This window comes from Cyberlindnera jadinii (assembly GCF_001661405.1).
Source record: "Cyberlindnera jadinii NRRL Y-1542 unplaced genomic scaffold CYBJAscaffold_8, whole genome shotgun sequence".
NCBI lineage: Eukaryota > Fungi > Ascomycota > Saccharomycetes > Phaffomycetales > Wickerhamomycetaceae > Williopsis > Williopsis jadinii.
This window is the reverse complement of record NW_017963659.1, coordinates 59,612-80,471: the sequence shown is the minus strand read 5'-3', so window position 1 is coordinate 80,471 and position 20,860 is coordinate 59,612. Positions and strand designations below refer to the sequence as shown.

The window sequence follows — 20,860 nt, the reverse complement described above, 5'->3', positions numbered from 1 at the left end:
AAAAAACAACAACACCGAGAACTTCACCACCACAGCGGGTACTAAAGCAACGGAGCAAGCAGAAAGAAAGGTAGAGAACAGCATGTCGTGGAGGCAGTTTCAATTCTTTGAAACAACACCTATAAGGGATCCAAATCTTGGGACGGACCGCCCGTTGTATTCTGATCCTTCGCTCACAGCGGTATGTGGATTGGACCAGTACTTGGTGATAGCAACACACAACTCAACGATACAACTGATCGATAAGAACCTGCAATTTGTGAAACAGTTTGTGTCTTATGAAAAAGGATGGAACGTTACCTTCCTACATGCGCTACCTTCAGTGAACATGTTTGCCACGCTTGCAGAGAGGCAAGGCCAACCGGCACAGTTGAAGCTATGGGACCTTGACAAGGTTATGGACAAGGACTTGGATCCACAAGGCTACCATACAGTGGTTCATATAAAGAACGGTTCGAATGCTTACCCTGTGACGTGCTTGTCATCATCAGAGGGATTCAACATTGTTTGTGTTGGGTATGCCAACGGTGTTGTTATTGTGATACGTGGTGACCTCCTGAGGGATCGTGGATCAAGTCAGACGGCTGCCTTTAAGAACCAGGATCCAATAACAAACGTACAGTTGGTACAGGGGAATAACAATGACCCGATATTATACGTGACATCCACGTCAAAGATTGTTGCAGTGCCAACAACACAGAGCTACAAGCCAGGTTCAGAACTTGTCCTTGACAGTTCAAGAGGCGCAGATTTGGGTAATGCCATATTGGACGGCGATAAACTAGTTGTGGCAAAGACGGATGGATTGGTGTATTATTCTGCAACTGGTGAACCACATTATACGGTTCCGTTGGAGATGCAAAAGAAGCGTATCTTCAAGTTTGGAAAGAATATGTTGATCGTGACTACAAATACACAAGAATCCTCAGGATTGGTCCTCAATGGATATACAGAACCTACAAAGATCGTCATGGCTGATATGGAACACAAGTTGTTAGCTATGGCTCATACTATTGCATCAACTATTCAGCACATTTTACTATTGTGGGATGATGTGTACTGTCTCACCTCTGATGGAGTGCTCTACAGGGTCCACGAACGAGATGTCAATTCTCAAATCGACATTGTGACAAAGAGAGGACTATACCCAATTGCGATTCAAATCGCTGAGGGTAAAGTTGATCATACAAAGCTCCTAGAGATCAAGAGATCATATGGTGATTATCTTTATGAAAAGAATGAAACTACACGGGCAATGGACCAATACATTGAAACAATTCAACTTGGGAAAACAAGTGAAATCATTAGAATGTACAAAGATAGCAAAGAAGTTGGAAACCTATCGAGATTTCTTGAAAACATGTTACAAGCTGGTATGGCTGTGAAAGAGCATGTCACGTTGTTGTTGTGTACTTATTGCAAGTTGAAGCAAGTTGATAAGTTGAACGAATTTATCGAAAGATATGACAAAGAGACGAACGATCTTATGAGAGTGGAATTTGATCTTGATGTTGTTGTGGGGCTTTGCAGAGACACTGGGTTTTTAGAGCAAGCATCAAAGCTTTCCCAAAACCTCGGCTACCCTCTGTTGGCTGTTGACATTCTTCTCAGAGACAACAAAGATGCATATTCGGCACTGCAGTACATCAAGACGTTACCAGTTGATGAAACTCTTCGAGTATGCATACAATACGCCCGACTCTTATTGGAGGCTGCACCGAATGTCACTACAGCGATGTTGATAGAAGTCTTTACGGGAAAATATAAACCAGAACGAGAGGAGAACAAGGTCATTAAAGACGAGACACCGGTTTTATTGCAGAGTTATACTGCTTTTGTCAATTACATGTCCAAATTAAACTCAAGAGATGAACCTGACGAGGATGTTATTCAAGATACTTATCAGCCACCACGTCCGAGGGTGATCTTCCCATCTTTCGTCAATAGACCAAATGAGTTTGTTATATTTTTAGAGGCTTGTGCTCAGAGCTATGACAAGTTTGAAGGGAACCCCAAGGATAAGAACGACGTGTTAACTACATTGTATGAGTTGTACTTGACGATTGCGTCTACAAGTGAGAATACTGAAGAATGGCACGAAAAGGCACTGAATTTGGTTAAGAGGAATGATCTTAATTCAAATACAATTCTCTTGATATCAAACGTTTTTGAGTTTGACCAAGGTGAAATCATCGCCAGAGAGGGACCTGGATTCCAAGTTGATTTATTCAGATCTTACGTGGCTTCAGGCCAAGTAGAGAACTGTATCAAACTGCTAGACTTACATGGTAAAGAAGAACCAGAGTTGTGCTCATTAGCTTTGATGTTTTACACGTCGAGTGATGAGGTTTTCCAAAGAGTCGGAGAAAAGAGATTCAGAGACTTGTTAAGATGGATCAAAGATGACGAGATAATGACCCCTCTAGAGTTCATACAAGCTTTGAGTGTGAACAAGATAACGACTGTTGATGTCATCAAAGACTTCATAGTGGAGTTTATGGAAACCGAGAGAAGGGAGATTGAAATTAACGAAAAGTTCATCAAGTCATACCAGGCCGACATCGATACACAACGTGAGAAGATTCACAAGACTTCCGAAACCTTGACTGTACAACCAACCGTGTGCTCTTCATGCTCGCAAAAACTACGCGATGATACTGTTTATTTCAGATGCTCGCACGCGTTCCACAAGAGTTGTCTACCAGAGGAGGTTTGTCCACTCTGTGCCCCTATGAGGGAAACTCTACGGAACATCAAAGAGAACCAGAGAGCCATTGGAGAGCGCAACGAACTTTTCCAAGAATCATTAGAAGAGAGCGAAGACAGATTCAGAGTCGTCACTGACTTCTTTGGTAAAGGTGCAATGACAAGGATATAACATTGAAATGAGATGAGTATGACGTAATGTAAAGCTTATGGTAGAAGCAACAGAACTAAATAGTAAGGCCACGACCGTCGGACAAACACGCTTTGCTTTTTTTCTTTTTTTTTGCACTTCCACGTCACTTTGGGACGCGTTCGTTGTACATAAACAATAGGAAACAGGACCAAAGATCGTGTTGAGAATCAGTGACAATGGGCAAGGAAGATACACCGTCCGATGCCAGGTTAGCATCCACTCATAGTGAAAGTCTACAATCTGGCGAGAATGGTGTTGCAAACGGCTCCAGTGCTAGTAGCTGTAGTGGAAGAGATGAGCTTAAGCCAGACAATGGGAAGAAGCAGAGAAAGTCGCCATTCATCTTCAAAGATGACAACCAGAAAACCGAATTGGTTGAACTTGCCATTTACAAGGAGCTTTGGAGGAAGCCGAAGCATATGATGTATCGTGAATTGGCAAAGGATTTCAACCAGTCTGAGAAATTGGGCACTCACAACAATAAACCACCTGCGACGCCAAAGTCCGTGAGTAGGGCCTTTATTGACATGGAGAGGATTGCCAGAGAAGAGATTAAGCGTGCTGGAGGTAGCTATACCGTTACAGAGTCGAGGATACTACCTGAATCAATAATTTCGATGATTCACTTTTTGCGGAAGAAAGACAAGTATTTGAAGTTGAAGAAAGAGATCACGTCCCTTGACGGCGGATATTATGGTGCCCTTGATGGGGAAGACATGATGGACTCTGAAGATGAAGATATTGGTGATGTATGGTTGCAAGGAAAATCAAGTGATCAGGAGGATCAAGAAGAGTCTCAAAATCAGGTAGAGACTGAGGGAGGACAACCTGAGGCTGAACCTGAAGCTCAACCTGAAGCTCAACCTGAGGCTGAACCTGAAGCTCAACCTGAAGCTCAACCTGAGGCTCAACGTGAAGCTCAACCTGAGGCTCAACGTGAAGCTCAACCTGAGGCTCAACGTGAAGCTCAACCTGAGGCTCAACGTGAAGCTCAACCGCAGTCTACACACAATTATCCACAGGCACCTCCAGGTATGCACATTGGTCCATATCCTTTTCCACCCGGTCCACCTGGTCCACCTCAGGGACCACCACATGGAATAGTACAAGGACTACCACATGGAATAGTACAAGGATTACCACATGGAGTGGTTCAAGGACCACCTCCTGGAGTGCTACATGGAGTACATCAGGGACCACCTCAGGGACATCAAGGTTATACACCTAGACCTCCACACCTGCAAGCACAGAAACCTTTAGGCGAGCACGAGCCAAAAGGACCAATGTTCAATACCATTCATTTACCCCCTTCACAACATCAGATTCCTCCTCACTTATATCCTCAGATACAACATCAAGGCGTCTACCCACCACAGCAAACTTATTCTACAAATAACACTGATGGTCCTGCAGTGGTGTACAACCCTCCGATTATTACAGGCCCTCCACATTCTACGTCAGAGCATGAAACTGTAACTGAAGGTGATAGAGACGTCCTTATCAGAAGAATTGCCGGGGCAGTCACAGATTTTGAAGCAAATTTGACTCAACGTCTAATTGAGGAAACTACTAGTTCTAAAAAGATGGTCGACAACTGGCACAACTCCATGAAACAGGTCCAAGATGAAGTAGACTTGCTTCACAAGCTGGTCATGGGAGTAAGTTCAAAGCTGGATAGCATCTTGGAGCTGTTACAAGCGAAGAAGTAAACAATTAAAGGTGATATTATAATGTACAGTGAGCTATAGTATTAAGATTGTAATCATTATTCATCTCTATAACTTTTCCGGCCCGTGGGAGTTTTTCCGTACGGAAAAATAGCATCTCACATTGCATAATTGCGACTACGGCTTTGTATGTAGGAACACAACTTTATTTGATTAGTGGATAGAGTGACTTTTCAGTAATGAATCGCTTAAATAAGGGGATCATTGATGTCTCAGAAAGCTCACTGGAGAGAGCTCTTGTTCTCTGAACTCTGGGCTGTTGCAGATGTGATTTGCTTTTTGTTCTGTTCTTTTAGTTGTTGGTCCCGTTAATCTATCGATGAAACAAACATGACACATCAACTCATCTGGGGGAATTGTAAAACAATCACAAAACTTTTGTTGAATGGTTGATTATAAACGGGTATAAAGCTCAATGAGAAGGCAACTTCAACCTATTGGAGCTGAGTTATCCTTCACAACAATCAGGGAATGTCAACATCTTCTATCTACTCATCGGTCTTATCAATTTACTCGGACTCATCAAATGAAGAAGCAGAACCAATTGCGAGCGACCTTCCAACAACCTTCAACCCATATTCCAAATCACTATGGATTAACACGAGAGGAGAAGTCGGTAATACAACCATTAAAGCCATCAATGAAAAGATTACGAGAGAAAACACGAGGCTCTATCCGGAACGAACTCATTTCACAGAGAGTTATCAGTTCCCGAAGAGAACCAAATCTCTCGACATTCGCATAGAAGATTCCAAACATGAGCCCAGTGATGATGTATATTACATTGATGATATCGTTTTAGAGGAAAACCAGCTCTTGAGTCGATTACGCATCGCCCAGCTATACAGGAAGTACTTGCACACGAAATATGCACACATTCTCACGTCTAAGATGGAATACCAGGTATTTGGGGACTTAACGTCACTTATAGAACTGAGTTTAACCTTTGTGAGGCTTCTCCAATCGCACGGTATCGAGGCACTCTTCTCACATATCAAAGAACTACAAAAAGTGCGTTATCCTGATCCAGATGCTCTGGAAGGTCTAATGGATACCAATGTTTGGGATTGGTTGGATGAATGTGAGTTTAATACGAAAATGAGACTATCTTATGCATTGAATAGTCCAGAGAAGAGATTACTAGAATATCTAAAGATCATTAATTCTAAGCTGTTGACTTGTGATGACCAAGTAAGAGTTACCGTGTTACACGATGAGAAGCGAGCATTAGAGGGACTGATTGACTCCGTTTCAAGGACCCATGAGGTTGAGACTGAAGATGGATTGGAGAACCTAGTGAGCACATTCAACAGGAAACATCATTCGTTAACTTTGCTACTTCAAAGTTTCCAACAAATAGGCTTACCAATGTTGAAGTTTCTCCAATACCAGAAGAATCTCACTGTTAAATGGGAACGGTTCATGGAATACGAGGATGACTGTGATGAACGATATATCAGATCGATATACCAGTCATATCTTAACAAACTGGGAGAGCAAGAAAGTACCACGCATAGAATGGTTGTGGAGTTCAACGAACGTGTTCTCAGAGCCTTGGGGATGATGCTTGAGAGTTGCGAGAACATTGGGAAGCTCATCAAGAGGCATAAATCTACACAACAAAGGAAAATAGAGAACCAGATTCTTGATGAATTACCTGATTTCATATCTATATTGGCCCAGTTTGAAGAACAAGTTGTACTAATGTACATACAGTTCGTCGAAAGGTGGTTTTGTATGATGTGTGATGGCAAGAAGCTGAAGATCATTGGTGATAACTTTGACATAATTGAGATGTACGCCATGTCAAAGTATACTACAAAACAAGCCATGAAGGAATTCAAAGGAATTCCAGAGAGCAAAGTTGTTCGTCGTCTGTTTGGTGTATAGCCCAGGTTTATTATTATCATCACGATCAATTATACATAAGTGCTCTTCAACTGTTATTCTTCAAGTTACGTTTTTGTTGCAATAAGTTTTTCTTTACAAGTTTCTTTCTCTCTGCTCTGTTCAAACTTCTTGGATCGATGAGTTCATCCTCTGTACCCTTTACCTTATCATCAATTTCAACGAGCCATTGGTCATCCAAATCTTTATTCTTACCTTTATAACCCCATTTTGGAACCCATTCACCAGTAGCTTCGTCATAGACCATCTTACCCGATTTCTCCTTGGCTTTAATACCTTTCTTCTTAGCAAACAATTCCCATTTAGTTGGCTCTTTAGCCTTTGGCAATGGCTTCTCTCTTGGTAATTCCGTTATTGGTTCAGGAAGTTGAACAAGAGTCAATGTGGCCTCGTTATCTGTTGTTGTTCTCAAAGGTAATGACAGAATCTGATTAATCAAGAGTTGCGTATTGTCTCTTGCTATGGACTGTAAATACTCTTCTCTTTCAGAGCAATTCGAAGAGAGTTTCTCGTTCTCTAGTGCGTTGGTATCAAATACAGCCAAGTTACCCAGGTCATAAGACACTGGGATTAGTTTTTCAACGGTAACCGGTTTGCTTCTTGAAAGAACTTGTTAGTGAGGTCTAGCAACAAACGAATACCGAAAGGTGGTGACATACTCAGACATTGGTTGATAGATCTTTAGACCTCTTTTAAAATCAATATGTCTCGTTAAAAGTTTTGCGATGAGGTGAAATTTTTTTATGCTGGGCTTGCATTGAAAAAAAAAAAGCCAAACGCTTCATAACCATTTCGCTTAGTAAGATGTTACATAATCACAGTACTATTCACGCTTTCCGCTACCTCGTAAATGTTTTACTGTCCCCTAATACTTTACCGCTATGATTTACCGGCAAGCGTTATGGACTGTGGTGAGGACGATGACCTCGTTGGATAGATACATACCTATGATAGACGTTAGTATGGGACGTGGGGTCTCTGGAAAATGCTGTACTAACAAGGATCGAGTAGGCGATTCTCTCGGCTTCCGATTTCGAGCAGGTTTCAGTGAAGAGGATAAGAAAGGCCCTACAAGAACTGTATGCAGTGGAATTTGTAGAGAATAAAGCTCAGATCAACGAGCTCATTTTATCACGATTCCATTTGTACGAGGAGAGGGAATCGTCTGGAGAGCCTGCTCCCAAAAAGGTGAAGAAGCCAGTCGCCAAGAGAAAGAAACAGGTCAAGAGTGAGTCCACTGTCCCTAGAACGACCTCAATATCTTCGTTAGAGTTGAATCTGAGCCCCAAACTCACCAACCTGCTGGGTGAGACTAGACTGCCTCGAACACAAGTGGTGAAGCGAGTATGGGACTATATAAAGGAGCATAACTTGCAGAATCCAAACGATCGAAGAGAAATCTTGTGCGATGACAAGATGAGTGAAATCTTTGGTAAGAAGACGACCATGTTCAAGCTGAACAAAGCACTAAGTGCGCATTTGTACAAAGATGACGAATGAACAAGTACTTGTATTATCATACCTAATAACCAGCCTGTATTTAATTGTTTAATCATTGAATCTGAACAAATTTGTAGACAAAGAAACACCGTGGAGTAACAGTAAACGGCCCAAAACATCAAAACATTTCCGAAAAATAAACAAAGGTCTTGAACCGATCGGCGGCTAAACAAACACCACAGCGCTTAGCTACATCGTCGGCGTTAAGATGTCATATAGACCTGTGCTTCAACTGCTGCTATTGGAGCATCAACAGGATCCCAAGTTCAGGAAAGTCTCCAACATCGTGAAGGCAACGCTGCCCATAGGGTTCATACCGCTTTTGAAACAAGAGCTCCAGAAAATCGCTATAATGAAGACGATGTATTCTCAACTGTCCAAGAGATCGATGCTTCATCTCTACAACGATATGCTTGCGCCGAACTTTCGAATATACACGCTAGAAGAGCTCATTATGGCGTACATCACGCTGATGAAGAAAGAGCAAAAACTGCTGGGTGAAGATGCTCTCCCGTTAGAGGACTTTTTGGATGTGGTGAAGAGGGTGTTGAAGAGGTGTAAGAGTCCAGAGCAGTGCCTGCTCAAGCTGGAAACTTTCTACGGAGAGGCATGCAATCCTACGTATAAAGTATCACAGATCAGAGACTCACAAACTCTGATACGTGTGTATGCCTTGGATCCTGTCAATCTACAACGAGAAGTCGATTCTATGCCCAAGCTGACACTGAGTAATTGGTATGGCGACCTCACGACAATGAAACAACAACTGACCACGAACACGTACAGGGTCAACCCTGACTCCTTTGATACACCTGAGCTGTATTTCGAATGGAGAAATATACAGATCTCCGAGATAAACGGACTCATGAAGGGGAAGGCAATGGGAGGAGGTGTAATACCACAGGATCCGGAGATGGCACTACAAGATTTGATAAAGCATATGTTTACAAACGATACGCTATACGGCGGTTTCCCATTGGTTGAGAAATGTTGCAAATATTGGAGAATTGACCAGAACTCGAGAAACGTAATTTTGCACAAAGTTGCCAATGAAACTGTTTTAAAATCGGATTTCTACAGCACGGAACTTTCAGAGAAGATCTTTACAATCTGCTCAGACGTGGACCCTCTATGGACCAAACATAACAAGTCAGAAAATGATGCGAACTGGGATGAATCTCTCAATAGGCTAATGATGGAATTGCGTTCGACATTGCAAGACATCTTCACCTTCCCCAAGTTCTCCCCGTTACTTCAGATATACTACTCATTCTTTCAAGAGATTCCATCTCCCAGATGGATGAAAAGACTGAAAAACACACTGTTATCGACCACGGAGAAGAAATACGTTGAATTTTTACAATCAGTACCAAGAGACAATTCCCTCTCGTTTAATCATATTGAAGACGTCTCATATAAAATTTACGAAATGGTTCGAACTTTGCAGAAGAGGTACCCTAAACCTTTGTTAGACCAGATAAATATTCCAAGGGAATGTGCATTGCTCTTCATACGATTCTTTGGTGAGGATACTAAGAACATGTTGAAACATATTGAACATTATGCACTGAAGTCACCAGTGAATAACGTCGAAGCCATGGACTGCTACAGTCAGTTGAACCAATTGAGGGACGTCTATTCTCAAATCTCAAAAGACCCATTTCCAATTGAGTTGGAGAAACGATTCTTCCAATACTTTGACGAATTTACAGATGATATAGGAGAAAATTTCATTCCTGTTACAGAAAGAGCCATCGAAGCGGATAATTTCCAACCAATGGATCGTGATGCTGGAAGAATGTTCAGCCAAAGTGCACTGGATGTTAAGAAGATGGTAAATGAAATGTGGTCCCTAGTTCAGAAGTACCATTGGAAGAACGATATTCAACTGGCATACGTCTACACAAAGTTGCTGAAGCACTTCTCCCAGTCAATCAGTACATACTGTTTTACTCTTATCAGCAAAGTTGAACATGACTTACGTGATCCAGTCACTGTTGAAGATAAGAGGAAATCACTCTGGATTTTCAAAAATAATACCCAGGTTCCACAACCTTTTAACTTCAAGACTGAGACCTGTGTTGTGTTGAATGATTTATCGGAGTTAGTCCATCAACTTGTTCAACTGGAAATGACCATAAATCCAGAGCAAGTCAGGCGTATCTTGCACGATACACTTGAGAACGTTGCACAGAAGAAAGGAAGCTCTGTTTTCACCATACGAGTCATTGATGCAGAAAACATTAAATCATCAGATGCCAATTCCAGCACATATGTCAGCATAAATAACACATCGACAAAAATGGAAATTGGAAGTACTACATTATCGACCAATACTATTAACCCAAGGTTTGATCAGATCTTTGAACTTGAGACTCACGAAGAAGTTAAACTATCATTCTCACTTTGGGAGAAGTCTTCATCTCAGTATGATAAGATGATTGGACGTGCATTGGTCTTCCTGAATCCAGAAAGGTTCAGTCCAAACGGTGAGCCAGTATCTATGACCAAAGATTTTGATATCCAAGGTTCATTGAACCTGGAGATATCTCTAGAATCTGAGAAGAACGATGCAATTTTTTACATGGGAAAGGCACACAGAACAATCTTAAGATCCGTTGATATGGTTATCTCTAAAATTGTTGACAAGTTTTCTGTCTTTATCACACAGTGCTTGTCAAGGGATACCTTGAAGCTATGCTCTTCTGCTGATCCCGCATCTGCGTATAACGCACTTGAGCCGTTATACGATTATCTTAATGCAAACCTACAAACGTTGGCCATGACCCTTACTCCGGAGTTGTTAATCAAAGTTATGCTCCAATCATGGAACATTGTTCTTGACACACTCGATTCATTGGCTTTACCTCCTTTGAGCGCATCCAGGAAACTTCAACTCAACAACAAATGGACATTCACTGTTATTGATCGAGGCATACCGGGCTATGGTAAAGTGTTGACATTGGACGAAATCAAAGTTATTCAACTATGGCTAGATTCCCTGGTGGAATTTTTCCACAACAATGGGAATGGGCCTCCTCTTACTGTTATGCACAACAAGCATTACAAGAAACTACACCAAATTGTCGAATATTACGACATGTCAGCAACAAGGCTCAAGAACCTCGTTGATGAATGGACACCTGCCTGTATCAGTGCCATAAAGGAACGCAACGTCATGTTAGATGATCCCTTCAAGAGATCCGGTACCATTGTTGCATTCGGATCAAAAAAGAGAAGAGAACAGAGCACACCCAAATCACAAAGCTCACAATTGGACCTCGAGGATGCTGTTTTGAGAATTCTCATCTGTAAAGATGAAAGGGATTTCGTACACAGCAGACTGAAAGAACGCGCAAGGGTCCTGAACAGTGTAGCGACGGAACGCTTAGCGAAGTTAGCAATGAGAAAACAGTGAGGCAAGTACATTTCAAAACGATTTCCTCTCATTCTCTCTCTGTTTTTGTTCTTGCCTATATGTGCTTGATATCTGTAGTACCCCGGGTTTGCTTTTTTTTGTGAGTCTTTTACGACAAAACGGAGAAAAACAAGTGAATTTGTGAGTACAAATTGAACGATCCTCCATACTTAAAACATCAAAAGGAGTTGATAGCTTTAACTGTCATGGATGATCCACTCGTCAATGAGAGTGTTTGGTCACTATCAAGCTCTCCAGAGGCACAAGATTCACAAGGAGAACTGGAGAAGAGGCTACAAGCACCTGTTTATGTGTCGAAGCATAGCTCCGACAGGGATATCAACAAGAGCGTTGGGTTGATACGGAGGACGTCACAGTCCAGCAATGATAGTAAGTTTGCTGGTGTCAACGGTAACAGCTCAACTGTAAATACCAAGTCCTCGCCTGCAGGACCATTTACCACAGAGGATCACGCTGAGGCTCCAACAGAAGTTGCTACACCGAGGTCGAATTCTGGGTTTTTAGATAGCGTTCTTACCTCTCTATCTGAGAAGAAGGATGAGAGCACGAATTCTGTCACTTCGCCCACTATGATGAGTTATAGAAGAACTCCAAGGGCGAAGAAAAGAGGTGCAAGCACCAGCTCTATCGATATTACTTCGCCCCTGACAGAGGCACCCAAACCGTATACGACGTTTTCCTACGATACAAACCTATACGTCGAAGAGAAATTCAAAGATACCGATTACAGATACGCTACAATCCCACGTAACGAAGAATTCCACAAGCTATTCAAATCTGTTTCGCAAAGCGATCGGTTGTTGGATGATTTCAGTTGTGCGCTGAGCCGTGATATCCTACTCCAAGGACGAGTTTATGTTTCCGAGCATAACATATGTTTCAATTCCAATTTGTTGGGATGGGTGACTAATTTGGTGATACCACTACCTGATATTACAGGCTTTGAAAAGACTTCAACTGTTGGTTTATTCCCTAACGGTATCGCTATATCCTCTAAAGAAGGTAAGAACTCGTTTGCAAGCTTTATTTCAAGAGATGGGGTTTTCGAATTCCTTGAAACTGTTTGGAAAGCATCTGGAGGTGTACCTTCAACAATCGACCACTCAGGGGATACACAAACATCTCAAGTCTCATCGTTGCTACAGTTGAATGGTATGCCAGTTCTATCAAAGGGACTTGATTTAGATCAGGATTCTTCTTTGTACACTGCATATGGGGGCGCTCTAATGTCACTCGACAGTGACAATTCTAGAAAGTCTTCAATGACAAGCGACGACGTTGAAGAAGAACAGACTGACAACTCTGAAGTTGTGGAGGAAAAGGTTTCAAGTCAAAAAGTTCACGTTTTAAAGCCAGATTCGAAGTACTCGTATATTGGTACTCATGGGCACGGGGTAACACATTGTCCGTACAAACCAGAGGATAACAAGGAAACAATATTGGCCAGGGTTAATCTGAATTGTCCACCAGGTGTTCTATACGAGTTCTTATTTGGATCTAACTTCACAATGCTTAATGAGTTTTTGAGGACACAGGACTCCCGAGATTTTAGTGACGTTTCTGAATATGAAACCAATGCGGACAAGAAGAAAGAAAGACATTATGAATATATCAAGGATTTGAACTACTCAGTTGGTCCTAAACAGACCAGATGTATAGTAACTGAGACCATTGAACATTACGATACTGATGGTTACATAAACGTTGTTAACACGACCCAGACACCTGACGTTCCATCAGGAAACGCATTCTGTGTAAAGACAAGATATATTATGACCTGGGGTAAAGGAAATACCACAGACTTGGTCATCTCTTACTGGGTTCATTGGACTGGATCTAGTTGGATGAAAAGTATCATTGAGAAGAGTACGAAAGGTGGGCAGGAATCTGCTGCAAAGGCGTTACTAGATAAGATTAAAGAGGTTTTGGAGGAAAATATTCAAGAAAGTACCGAGGAAGTTTCTACAGCTGTTAAAGCAGACGAGGAAGAACAGGAAGAACAAGAGAAGGCTGAACTAGGGGGTTCTCCAGTGGAGACAGTATTGCGTTCCACTTCACCGATCACCACCATATTGGAGGGCGTGTCTATTTTCAATGTATTGGTCATTGTGTTACTATCATTGATTGTTGTTCTTCAGTTCCAAATTCTGAGAGGATTAAACGGAAGTTCTCGTCTCGTATTTGACTTTGTTGATGGGAATGATAACAGCATTGAAGGTGACCCATCCAGAAGAGTTAACAGTGAAGCCGTTGTTTGGAACTGGCTGGACGACAGAATTGGCACTTTAAACGAATCTCGTCGCGAAGAGTTGGACTTACTGCAAAGGGAGATAGATGTGTTTATAACGAAATGGACCACAGGTGACTTAGACTTGGAGCAAACTAAGGATTTGTTAAATCAATTCCAGTTGAGTTTGCATAACTACGCAAATGGAGTTGAAGATGATGAAAGACGGAAAAATCTCAAAGTTTTGAAAGATGCAATTAGTGCGTTATTATGAGATGACGATGATGAGTTAGATAGGTTGTTCAAAGAGTTGTAGTGCCTGGTAGAACTAAAGGATCATATATACATAGTGACAACATTCGAGTTCTTTAAAACGTGATCACGTGACCGTATTTCCCCAAGTTGCAAAAAAAAAGGGCCGAGCAGGGAATTGAACCCTGGACCACTCACACCCAAAGCGAGTATCATACCACTAGACCACGCGGCCGATTATGAAACAACGAAAGAACGTGCTTTGCCGGGAAGAGTATGTCAGACATTTCAAACAGGACATTTCTGACAACCCTGGCCACCAAATACATCGAACCGTCCTATGCTCAACTACTGAACGAATAGATGTACTATGTAGATGTACGGTCCATTTACCCGAACTCATTGAACCATGCAACCCAGATACCCAGGACGCTGAGCCCACTAATTGAACTGCACGTGTTGAACCAACACGCTAAAAGCAGCCACAGGGCTGAAAGTCTCATCAGGAAGAGCGCAAAGGGAGCGTTCTAGAGAAACGGTGCGAGAGAAGGAGTTTGGAACCGTTTAGCACGCCGGGAGAGTTCGATCGCCTTGACGTGACGTGTGAAATGTTGGCTTCTCGGGACCAACTGCTCCACCTCTGTGCAAATATGTGTATACATTATCATCACTTTGAACTGTGGTTCCGATTGTGTAGCGGAGATATATTCCACCATCTCTGTGATCTCTGTGATCTCTGTGATCTCTGTTATCTCTGTTATCTCTGTAGCAGATCTCTACAGTTCAAATTCCGCCTCCATGATAGGAAAACACACACAACTGAGTATTATCCGCCTATTTGTTATTGTTCTATGTGTTTATACCGAAAAAAGAAACACACTTTACTGTGGCTATTGCAGGATTTGAGAAGATGAATTCATACAAAAATCAACCCGCAGGAATTTTAACACATTTGGCTTGGATCAGCTCCTTTTCCTTTTCCTTTTCCTTTTCCTTTTCCTTTTCCTTTTCCTCTAAGCAAATTTATAACCACCGTGACCAGCATTGCTCATGATTTCAAGCGTGTAATACAAACGCTTATAGAAACAGGGAGAAGGAAAGAGCAGAACAGAGAGAGGAATACATACGCAGCGGGTCAACAGATGGCTTAGAGTTTAGCTACAAAGTCATTACCACGTATACCAGCATCAACAACAGCCGAAAATGACGAGCATGAACAGAAGCGAGAGCGATCCTCTGGTGAGTCCAGGCAAGCCCTCGACTTACGAATCACTGCACTCCCATCTCAAGTCGCCTACTGGCGTTTCCCGCTCTAGACCTCGGACAGTGGTGTCTGTTTTGAGAGATACATCAAAACAGAGGTCACAGTCTCCAATGAGCATACAGATACGGCGCCGCGCTTCGACATCGTCGTGTTCAACAGAGTCGCAATTCGAGGTTAACTTCTCACAGAAGTTACAGTACTATCTCCCGTGCTACTCCTGGATCCCGAGTTACACCTTTTCAAAGTTCATAGGTGACTTGGTTGCTGGTCTTTCGCTAGCGTCGTTCCAAATCCCCTTAGCTTTGTCTTATGCCACTTCTGTTGCTCATGTGCCAGCGCTATGTGGACTGTACTCGCTGGCAATCCCACCTATCATCTATGCAGTGTTTGGCTCTGTGCCACAGATGATTGTTGGACCTGAGTCAGCCATTTCATTGGTTGTTGGCGAGGCTGTGGGTCCCTTACTCGCCCATGATGAAACCCTGGACCCAGTGGACCTCGTCAGTGTCATGTCGTGTATTGGTGGATTCTACCTCCTAGGAGCAGGACTGTGTAGGTTTGGGTTCTTGGACAATGTGCTTTCAAGAGCTCTACTGAGAGGATTCATCAGTGCTGTTGGCCTTGTTATGATTATAAACTCATTATTTGACGAGCTAGGGCTAAGAGTTGTTAGCAAAGACATTCCAAACCACTTTGGCTCACCATACGAGAAGTTTGGCTATTTGATTGGCCATTTGAAGTACGTTCATAAACCAACTTCACTCGTCAGCCTGGCTTCATTTCTCGTTTTATTTATTGTCGGCCATCTCAAAAAGAGGTACATAGCACATGGCTACAAATACTTAGTATTTATTCCAGAGATTTTAATTGTTGTGGTTATTTCAACGTTACTGTGCTATCTCAACGATTGGAAATCACTAGGTGTCCAAGTTGTTGGTAGAATCCCAACAGACAACTTCACCTATAATAACCCTCTGACCTCCAAGATGTTACCCTTATACCACAGTCTCATGTCAGGGAGTTTTCTCGCTGCCACATTGGGATTCTTTGAATCAACAACCGCATCGAAATCACTGGGTTCGATCTACGATTTGCAAATATCCTCTAACAGAGAGCTTGTTGCTTTGGGTGCTATAAACGTATTTGGAGGTATAATCGGTGCTCTTCCTGCATTTGGTGGGTATGGAAGATCACGTATTAATGCATTGAGTGGTGCACAGACCACACTATCTGGTTTGATCATGGGATGTGTCACTCTACTGACAATATTCTGCCTTTTGAAGTTCATTTGTTTCTTACCAACCTGTGTACTATCCGTGATCACTTCTATTGTCGGTTTGAAGCTATTAGATGAAGCACCAAGTGATATCATGTTCCATTGGAGAGCAAAAGGTTATAGCGAACTTTTAACCTTTTGTATCACCGTGTTGGTGAGTATCTTCTACTCCATGGAGGCGGGAATCGCTGTTGGCGTTGGCTATTCGCTAATTAGAGTCATCAGAAACTCTAGTCATTCCAGAATCCAAATCTTGGGTAGAATTCCAGGCACCAGTACTTTCATGAATGCAGATGAGCCTTTGCCCGAAGAAGATGGCAATGTCCTTGAAGAGATCGAAGGGTGTCTTATCGTTAAAATCGCAGAGCCATTGACATTTTCAAACACTTCTGACCTGAAGTTGAGGCTCTTAAGACTAGAACGTTATGGGTCTGCAAAAGTTCACCCTGGTGCACCACGGTTAAGGAACGAGTATATGAATAGCCATGTGCTATTTGATATGAATGGAATGACGTACCTAGACTCATCAGCTGCTCAGATCTTTTATGAAATCCTCGATGGGTACAAGAAGAAGGGAATAAAGTGTTATTTTATAAGAGTCCCAACGAAGTACGGCATACGTGAACGTCTGAGAGATTCCGGTATTACTGGGCTCTATGGCGAAAAGTTTTACAATCATATTGAAGAAGTGTTAAAGCTAATCGATACCGATAGTGAATATGTACCGCTCTCTGCAGTCACTTCCGACCCAACTAGAGGAGGATACGTTGTATAAAAGGTTTAAATATTTCTATTGGGATAGCTTGATCTCTGTAGGAGTGCGTACGTGAACAAAGACATGGCATTGGAGGGAGGTGGTAAAGCATCAAAGGGTGCATGCAATACACGCGAGATTAACCAGGAGTGTGTGTTGTCAGTCTTATCTTCCACTAACTGTGCATGTCCCACTATTCAACGTGTCGTAAGGTGTAGCTTATAGGCGACGATAGATAGTGTAGAAGATCACATTTTCAGCATCCGGTAGGAAAATTCAGCACCATCGTTCATAACACGTCCGATATAGTGTAACGGCTAGCACGGTTCGCTTTCACCGAGCAGACCCGGGTTCGACTCCCGGTATCGGAGCATATTTTTTAACGGCTTTTTGCATATGGCCTGTTACCCGGACTAAACCACAAACCGAACGATTATCTCTTTTGCCGTTGAAAAAACTACCCGAAAAGGGAAATATGCACGCTCACCCAGCCTTCCCATGCAAATTTTTTTTTGCGAAAAGACACTTCCAGCCCACACAACACACATCTGAATTTCCCTGACAACGAGAATTTCTCCAATTTCCCACTTTTTTTTCGTCCTTTTTTCGCATTCTCGCCTCCAAAAAGCTACAACGGGCGACTTGAAAAACGAAACAAAACAAACACAGTAAACAACTTCTTAGACATTTTCCGGTAGAGATCAACGCAAGCTTTATTAATCATTGCGATTGAAAAGACGACACAACAAAGCCAATCAGTCAATTAGTTCTACTATAACTTCTGTTATATTCATCTTTTTCTGGTGTTGTTTTTACCATCATCCTTTCCCGTATAAAATTGCTTTCATTTTTCGGGGGTGGTGTTTGTCGAGCGGAAACAGAAATAACGTTGCCAGAGCATTTCACATACACACGCGTGGCGTCAGCATTTGTTTGTGTTTTTTTCTAAGTGGCCTTTTCTGTTCTCTAAAGACAACAACAACAACAACAACAACAACAACGATTTCATCTAAACTCCTCCAAAGAAAGTCCATCAAACAGCTAAACGCATTGATATCTCCAGCGGAGAGAAAGTGAATTGAGCACCTTGGATCGGATTTGTAGTACAAGAGGTGATTGAGAGAAGTGCTTTTTTTGTTTGCAGTGATTTTGCTTTCGAGTTCGTGGTGCTGTTTTTTTATCAGTTCCTTTGTTTATCAGGGTGAGAGGTTAAGAACAACAACCAGCGGAAGAAAAAAGGAGGAACACAGACCGCCGTGGTGTTCTTAAGCATTGAACGAAGAAGCTTATCATTAGCCATTGAGAGCTTCAGCAGCCATTCTATTGTTATCACCGCCATATACTGAAGCACCTAGAAGAGAAGACAAAATGTCTTTGAATACTACAAACCTTCCCACACTACAACCAGTGTCGGAAACGTTTGATGAACACCTTCTTGGTGAGGCGGTTAAAAGGGCATCATTGCAGTCTTCACCAGTGAATCTGTCCAGTAACCTGAATAGCTTGTCGCTATCTGGAGGACCGTTATCTATGGATGCAATTCAGCAGCAGCAGCAACAACAACAACAACAACAAGAGTCATTATCACAGCATCAGCAACAACAGCATCAATCGCAACAAGCATCATCACAGCATCAACATTCACAACAAGAGATTCAACATTCACAACAAAGTCAACAGCAGTTAGCAGCAGAGCTACAGCAACAGCCGCAACAGCTGCCTCAGCATCAACAAGATTCTTCGATATATACTCTGAAGATTAAGAACGCCCCCTCCGATATCTCATTAAGAGAATCTTACTGCATCTTTGCTCTTGCCAAGGACTTCATTGGACTTGAACTCGCTCCAGACTCCAACAATTTGCCGGTGATATTCGCAAAGTTTAGAAGTTTAGCTGCTGCATCTACGTATTCCCAAATGTTGGAGTCAAATCAGGTATTTGGTCCAACTTATCCCTTCAATTTGAAGACTGAAATTGCTGATGCTGGGTTCCCTCCAAACTTAAACTTGGGGATCTCTTCGAAAAGACCGAGTATTGGGAATCACAGATCCAGATTCTTATTCACTGACCCCTTCAGTAATGATACAATCTCTGAATCTGTGGAGCCTACTCAGCAACCGCACAATGGTTCTGGAAAATCACTGTTGATGATGGAGGCACAACAGGATGCAAGAGAGTATGACCAGTTTGTTAGAGATCCATGGGCGTTGCAACAAACGTCAAGCCAACCGGGATCCACTGTGTCTTTGACAGCCCCTCAATACCTAGGTTCACAACCGCAAACACCAGGTGTTGACTGGGACAGAAGAATTCAACAGGGATCCACTTTCTTCACTAACCCATCGCCATTGTTGAACTCACAATTGGGGGCGTCGCATGTTCAGTCGCAGTTATCATTAAACCAAATAACTTCTCAGTTGCCGCCGTCTACACAGGCATTGCCACCTGGATTAAATCAACATGGGAAAGTTGGAGCACCTCCACAATCAGCACCTGTTTCTCAACAGCTTTCATCATCATCGTCATCACAACAACCCGTGTCACAACAGTCTCAACAACAGTCTCAACAACAGTCTCAACAACAACAATCTCAACCAATAGTACAGCAACAACCTTCATCATCACAGCATTCACAGAGCCAAGGGTCATCACAACCGCTACAATCTTCGTCATCAACCATATCAAATCGCTCATCACAAGTTGACTTATCACTCTTGGCTAGAGTACCACCACCTGCTAATCCAGCTGATCAAAACCCACCATGTAATACGCTGTACGTTGGTAATTTACCTCCTGATGCCACAGAGGCGGAACTTCGCCAACTGTTCTCCCCTCAATGTGGATTCAGAAGGCTCTCGTTTAGAACCAAACAATCTAATGGTCCATCCGGGTCTGGATCCTCCAATCATGCGCATGGACCAATGTGCTTTGTTGAATTTGAAGACATTGCATACGCCACAAGGGCATTGGCAGAGTTATACGGCAGAACTTTACCAAGACCTGGTGGGGTTACCAATAAAGGAGGTATAAGGTTGTCATTCTCTAAGAACCCATTGGGAGTTAGAGGACCAGGACAAAGAAGAACTTCTGCTTTCAACTACCAAAACGGGTTCAAAAGTTGAATTGCTGTAATGACTTCTTTACCTCTTCTCTATTGTTTGAGACTGAGTTGTATCTCATTGACATTTTGTGTTTATCGATTAAGGACCATTGAATTTTTACCTGCTTGTCACTACATTATTATCAGCTATCTTGCTGGCCACTTATATTTCGGAATTGTTCTTCTTGTGTTGTCTGATTTCTTCTTTTATCTAATTTCCTGTTCCTTTTCTTTTTGTCACGTCCACATTTCATTTTTCTATCTTATCTTCTTGTGCTTATTTGAGAGAACGTTGGGAGTAATCGGTATCATATTCCTTTCATCTAATGGTGATCTGTCTGTTAATATACAGCAAATCCTTGGTGTTCAACAAGAGAATATTTTCCGGCCGAACTTCATCTATGCTACTTGGATGTCTAATTTTTATGTCTTACTAAATACGTCGTCTAATTCGTGATCTTATATTATATTATCAACTAAACGTGTTTGATACTTTTACGTTTGGAGCCAATG

General features: G+C 42.2%; 9 protein-coding genes and 2 non-coding genes across 11 annotated transcripts; 9 read left to right on the top strand and 2 right to left on the bottom strand.

Moving 5' to 3' along the window:
• The first annotated feature begins 22 nt into the window (after nt 1–22).
• Nucleotides 23–2,989, top strand: PEP5 (tethering complex subunit PEP5). Its single transcript, XM_020215186.1, has one exon. It carries the CDS (start codon nt 83–85, stop codon nt 2,876–2,878), a length of 2,796 nt encoding a protein of 931 aa, XP_020069994.1. The 5' UTR covers nt 23–82; the 3' UTR covers nt 2,879–2,989.
• A 52-nt stretch (nt 2,990–3,041) lies between these two features.
• Nucleotides 3,042–4,647, top strand: CYBJADRAFT_168031 (uncharacterized protein). Its single transcript, XM_020215185.1, has 2 exons — nt 3,042–3,739; nt 3,764–4,647. Exons 1-2 carry the CDS (start codon nt 3,076–3,078, stop codon nt 4,606–4,608), a joined length of 1,509 nt encoding a protein of 502 aa, XP_020069993.1. The 5' UTR covers nt 3,042–3,075; the 3' UTR covers nt 4,609–4,647.
• A 450-nt stretch (nt 4,648–5,097) lies between these two features.
• Nucleotides 5,098–6,516, top strand: FUS2 (Fus2p; the record flags this gene model as incomplete). Its single annotated transcript, XM_020213718.1, has 1 exon — nt 5,098–6,516. One exon carries the CDS (start codon nt 5,098–5,100, stop codon nt 6,514–6,516), a length of 1,419 nt encoding a protein of 472 aa, XP_020069992.1.
• RRS1 (ribosome biogenesis protein RRS1) lies at nt 6,303–7,201 on the bottom strand (the record flags this gene model as incomplete). The annotated part of the gene is made up of 2 exons (XM_020217520.1): nt 6,303–7,133; nt 7,170–7,201. The coding sequence occupies 2 exons, from the start codon at nt 7,199–7,201 to the stop codon at nt 6,563–6,565; spliced, it is 603 nt and encodes a 200-aa protein (XP_020069991.1). The 3' UTR covers nt 6,303–6,562.
• Nucleotides 7,202–7,430: 229 nt separating this feature from the next.
• TRI1 (Tri1p) lies at nt 7,431–8,098 on the top strand. The gene is made up of 2 exons (XM_020217162.1): nt 7,431–7,490; nt 7,546–8,098. Exons 1-2 carry the CDS (start codon nt 7,455–7,457, stop codon nt 8,032–8,034), a joined length of 525 nt encoding a protein of 174 aa, XP_020069990.1. The 5' UTR covers nt 7,431–7,454; the 3' UTR covers nt 8,035–8,098.
• A 408-nt stretch (nt 8,099–8,506) lies between these two features.
• Nucleotides 8,507–11,452, top strand: CYBJADRAFT_128237 (uncharacterized protein; the record flags this gene model as incomplete). Its single annotated transcript, XM_020212751.1, has 1 exon — nt 8,507–11,452. One exon carries the CDS (start codon nt 8,507–8,509, stop codon nt 11,450–11,452), a length of 2,946 nt encoding a protein of 981 aa, XP_020069989.1.
• Nucleotides 11,453–12,030: 578 nt separating this feature from the next.
• Nucleotides 12,031–13,659, top strand: CYBJADRAFT_110904 (GRAM and VASt domain-containing protein; the record flags this gene model as incomplete). Its single annotated transcript, XM_020212083.1, has 2 exons — nt 12,031–12,617; nt 12,726–13,659. Coding segments are annotated over 2 exons (1,521 nt in total), but the record flags the coding sequence as incomplete, so codon positions are not given.
• A 456-nt stretch (nt 13,660–14,115) lies between these two features.
• Nucleotides 14,116–14,187, bottom strand: CYBJADRAFT_t106. The gene has a single exon. It is a non-coding gene; the product is annotated as a tRNA-Pro (tRNA).
• Nucleotides 14,188–14,899: 712 nt separating this feature from the next.
• Nucleotides 14,900–17,297, top strand: CYBJADRAFT_168028 (uncharacterized protein). Its single transcript, XM_020215184.1, is given in 2 exon segments — nt 14,900–14,919; nt 14,938–17,297. The coding sequence occupies 1 exon segment, from the start codon at nt 15,156–15,158 to the stop codon at nt 17,265–17,267; it is 2,112 nt and encodes a 703-aa protein (XP_020069987.1). The 5' UTR covers nt 14,900–14,919; nt 14,938–15,155; the 3' UTR covers nt 17,268–17,297.
• A 248-nt stretch (nt 17,298–17,545) lies between these two features.
• Nucleotides 17,546–17,617, top strand: CYBJADRAFT_t112. Its single transcript has one exon. It is a non-coding gene; the product is annotated as a tRNA-Glu (tRNA).
• A 758-nt stretch (nt 17,618–18,375) lies between these two features.
• CYBJADRAFT_168027 (uncharacterized protein) lies at nt 18,376–20,836 on the top strand. Its single transcript, XM_020215183.1, has one exon. The coding sequence runs from the start codon at nt 18,615–18,617 to the stop codon at nt 20,367–20,369; it is 1,755 nt and encodes a 584-aa protein (XP_020069986.1). The 5' UTR covers nt 18,376–18,614; the 3' UTR covers nt 20,370–20,836.
• The last annotated feature ends 24 nt before the right edge of the window (nt 20,837–20,860 follow it).

Coding starts and splice junctions, on each gene's coding strand:
- PEP5 (XM_020215186.1), top strand. CDS start 83: ATGTCGTGGAGGCAGTTTCAATTCTTTGAAACAACACCTATAAGGGAT.
- CYBJADRAFT_168031 (XM_020215185.1), top strand. CDS start 3,076: ATGGGCAAGGAAGATACACCGTCCGATGCCAGGTTAGCATCCACTCAT. Junction 3,740..3,763: donor AGGACAACCTGAGGCTGAAC/CTGAAGCTCAAC, acceptor CTGAAGCTCAAC/CTGAGGCTGAACCTGAAGCT.
- TRI1 (XM_020217162.1), top strand. CDS start 7,455: ATGACCTCGTTGGATAGATACATACCTATGATAGAC. Junction 7,491..7,545: donor GATACATACCTATGATAGAC/GTTAGTATGGGA, acceptor AGGATCGAGTAG/GCGATTCTCTCGGCTTCCGA.
- CYBJADRAFT_168028 (XM_020215184.1), top strand. CDS start 15,156: ATGACGAGCATGAACAGAAGCGAGAGCGATCCTCTGGTGAGTCCAGGC.
- CYBJADRAFT_168027 (XM_020215183.1), top strand. CDS start 18,615: ATGTCTTTGAATACTACAAACCTTCCCACACTACAACCAGTGTCGGAA.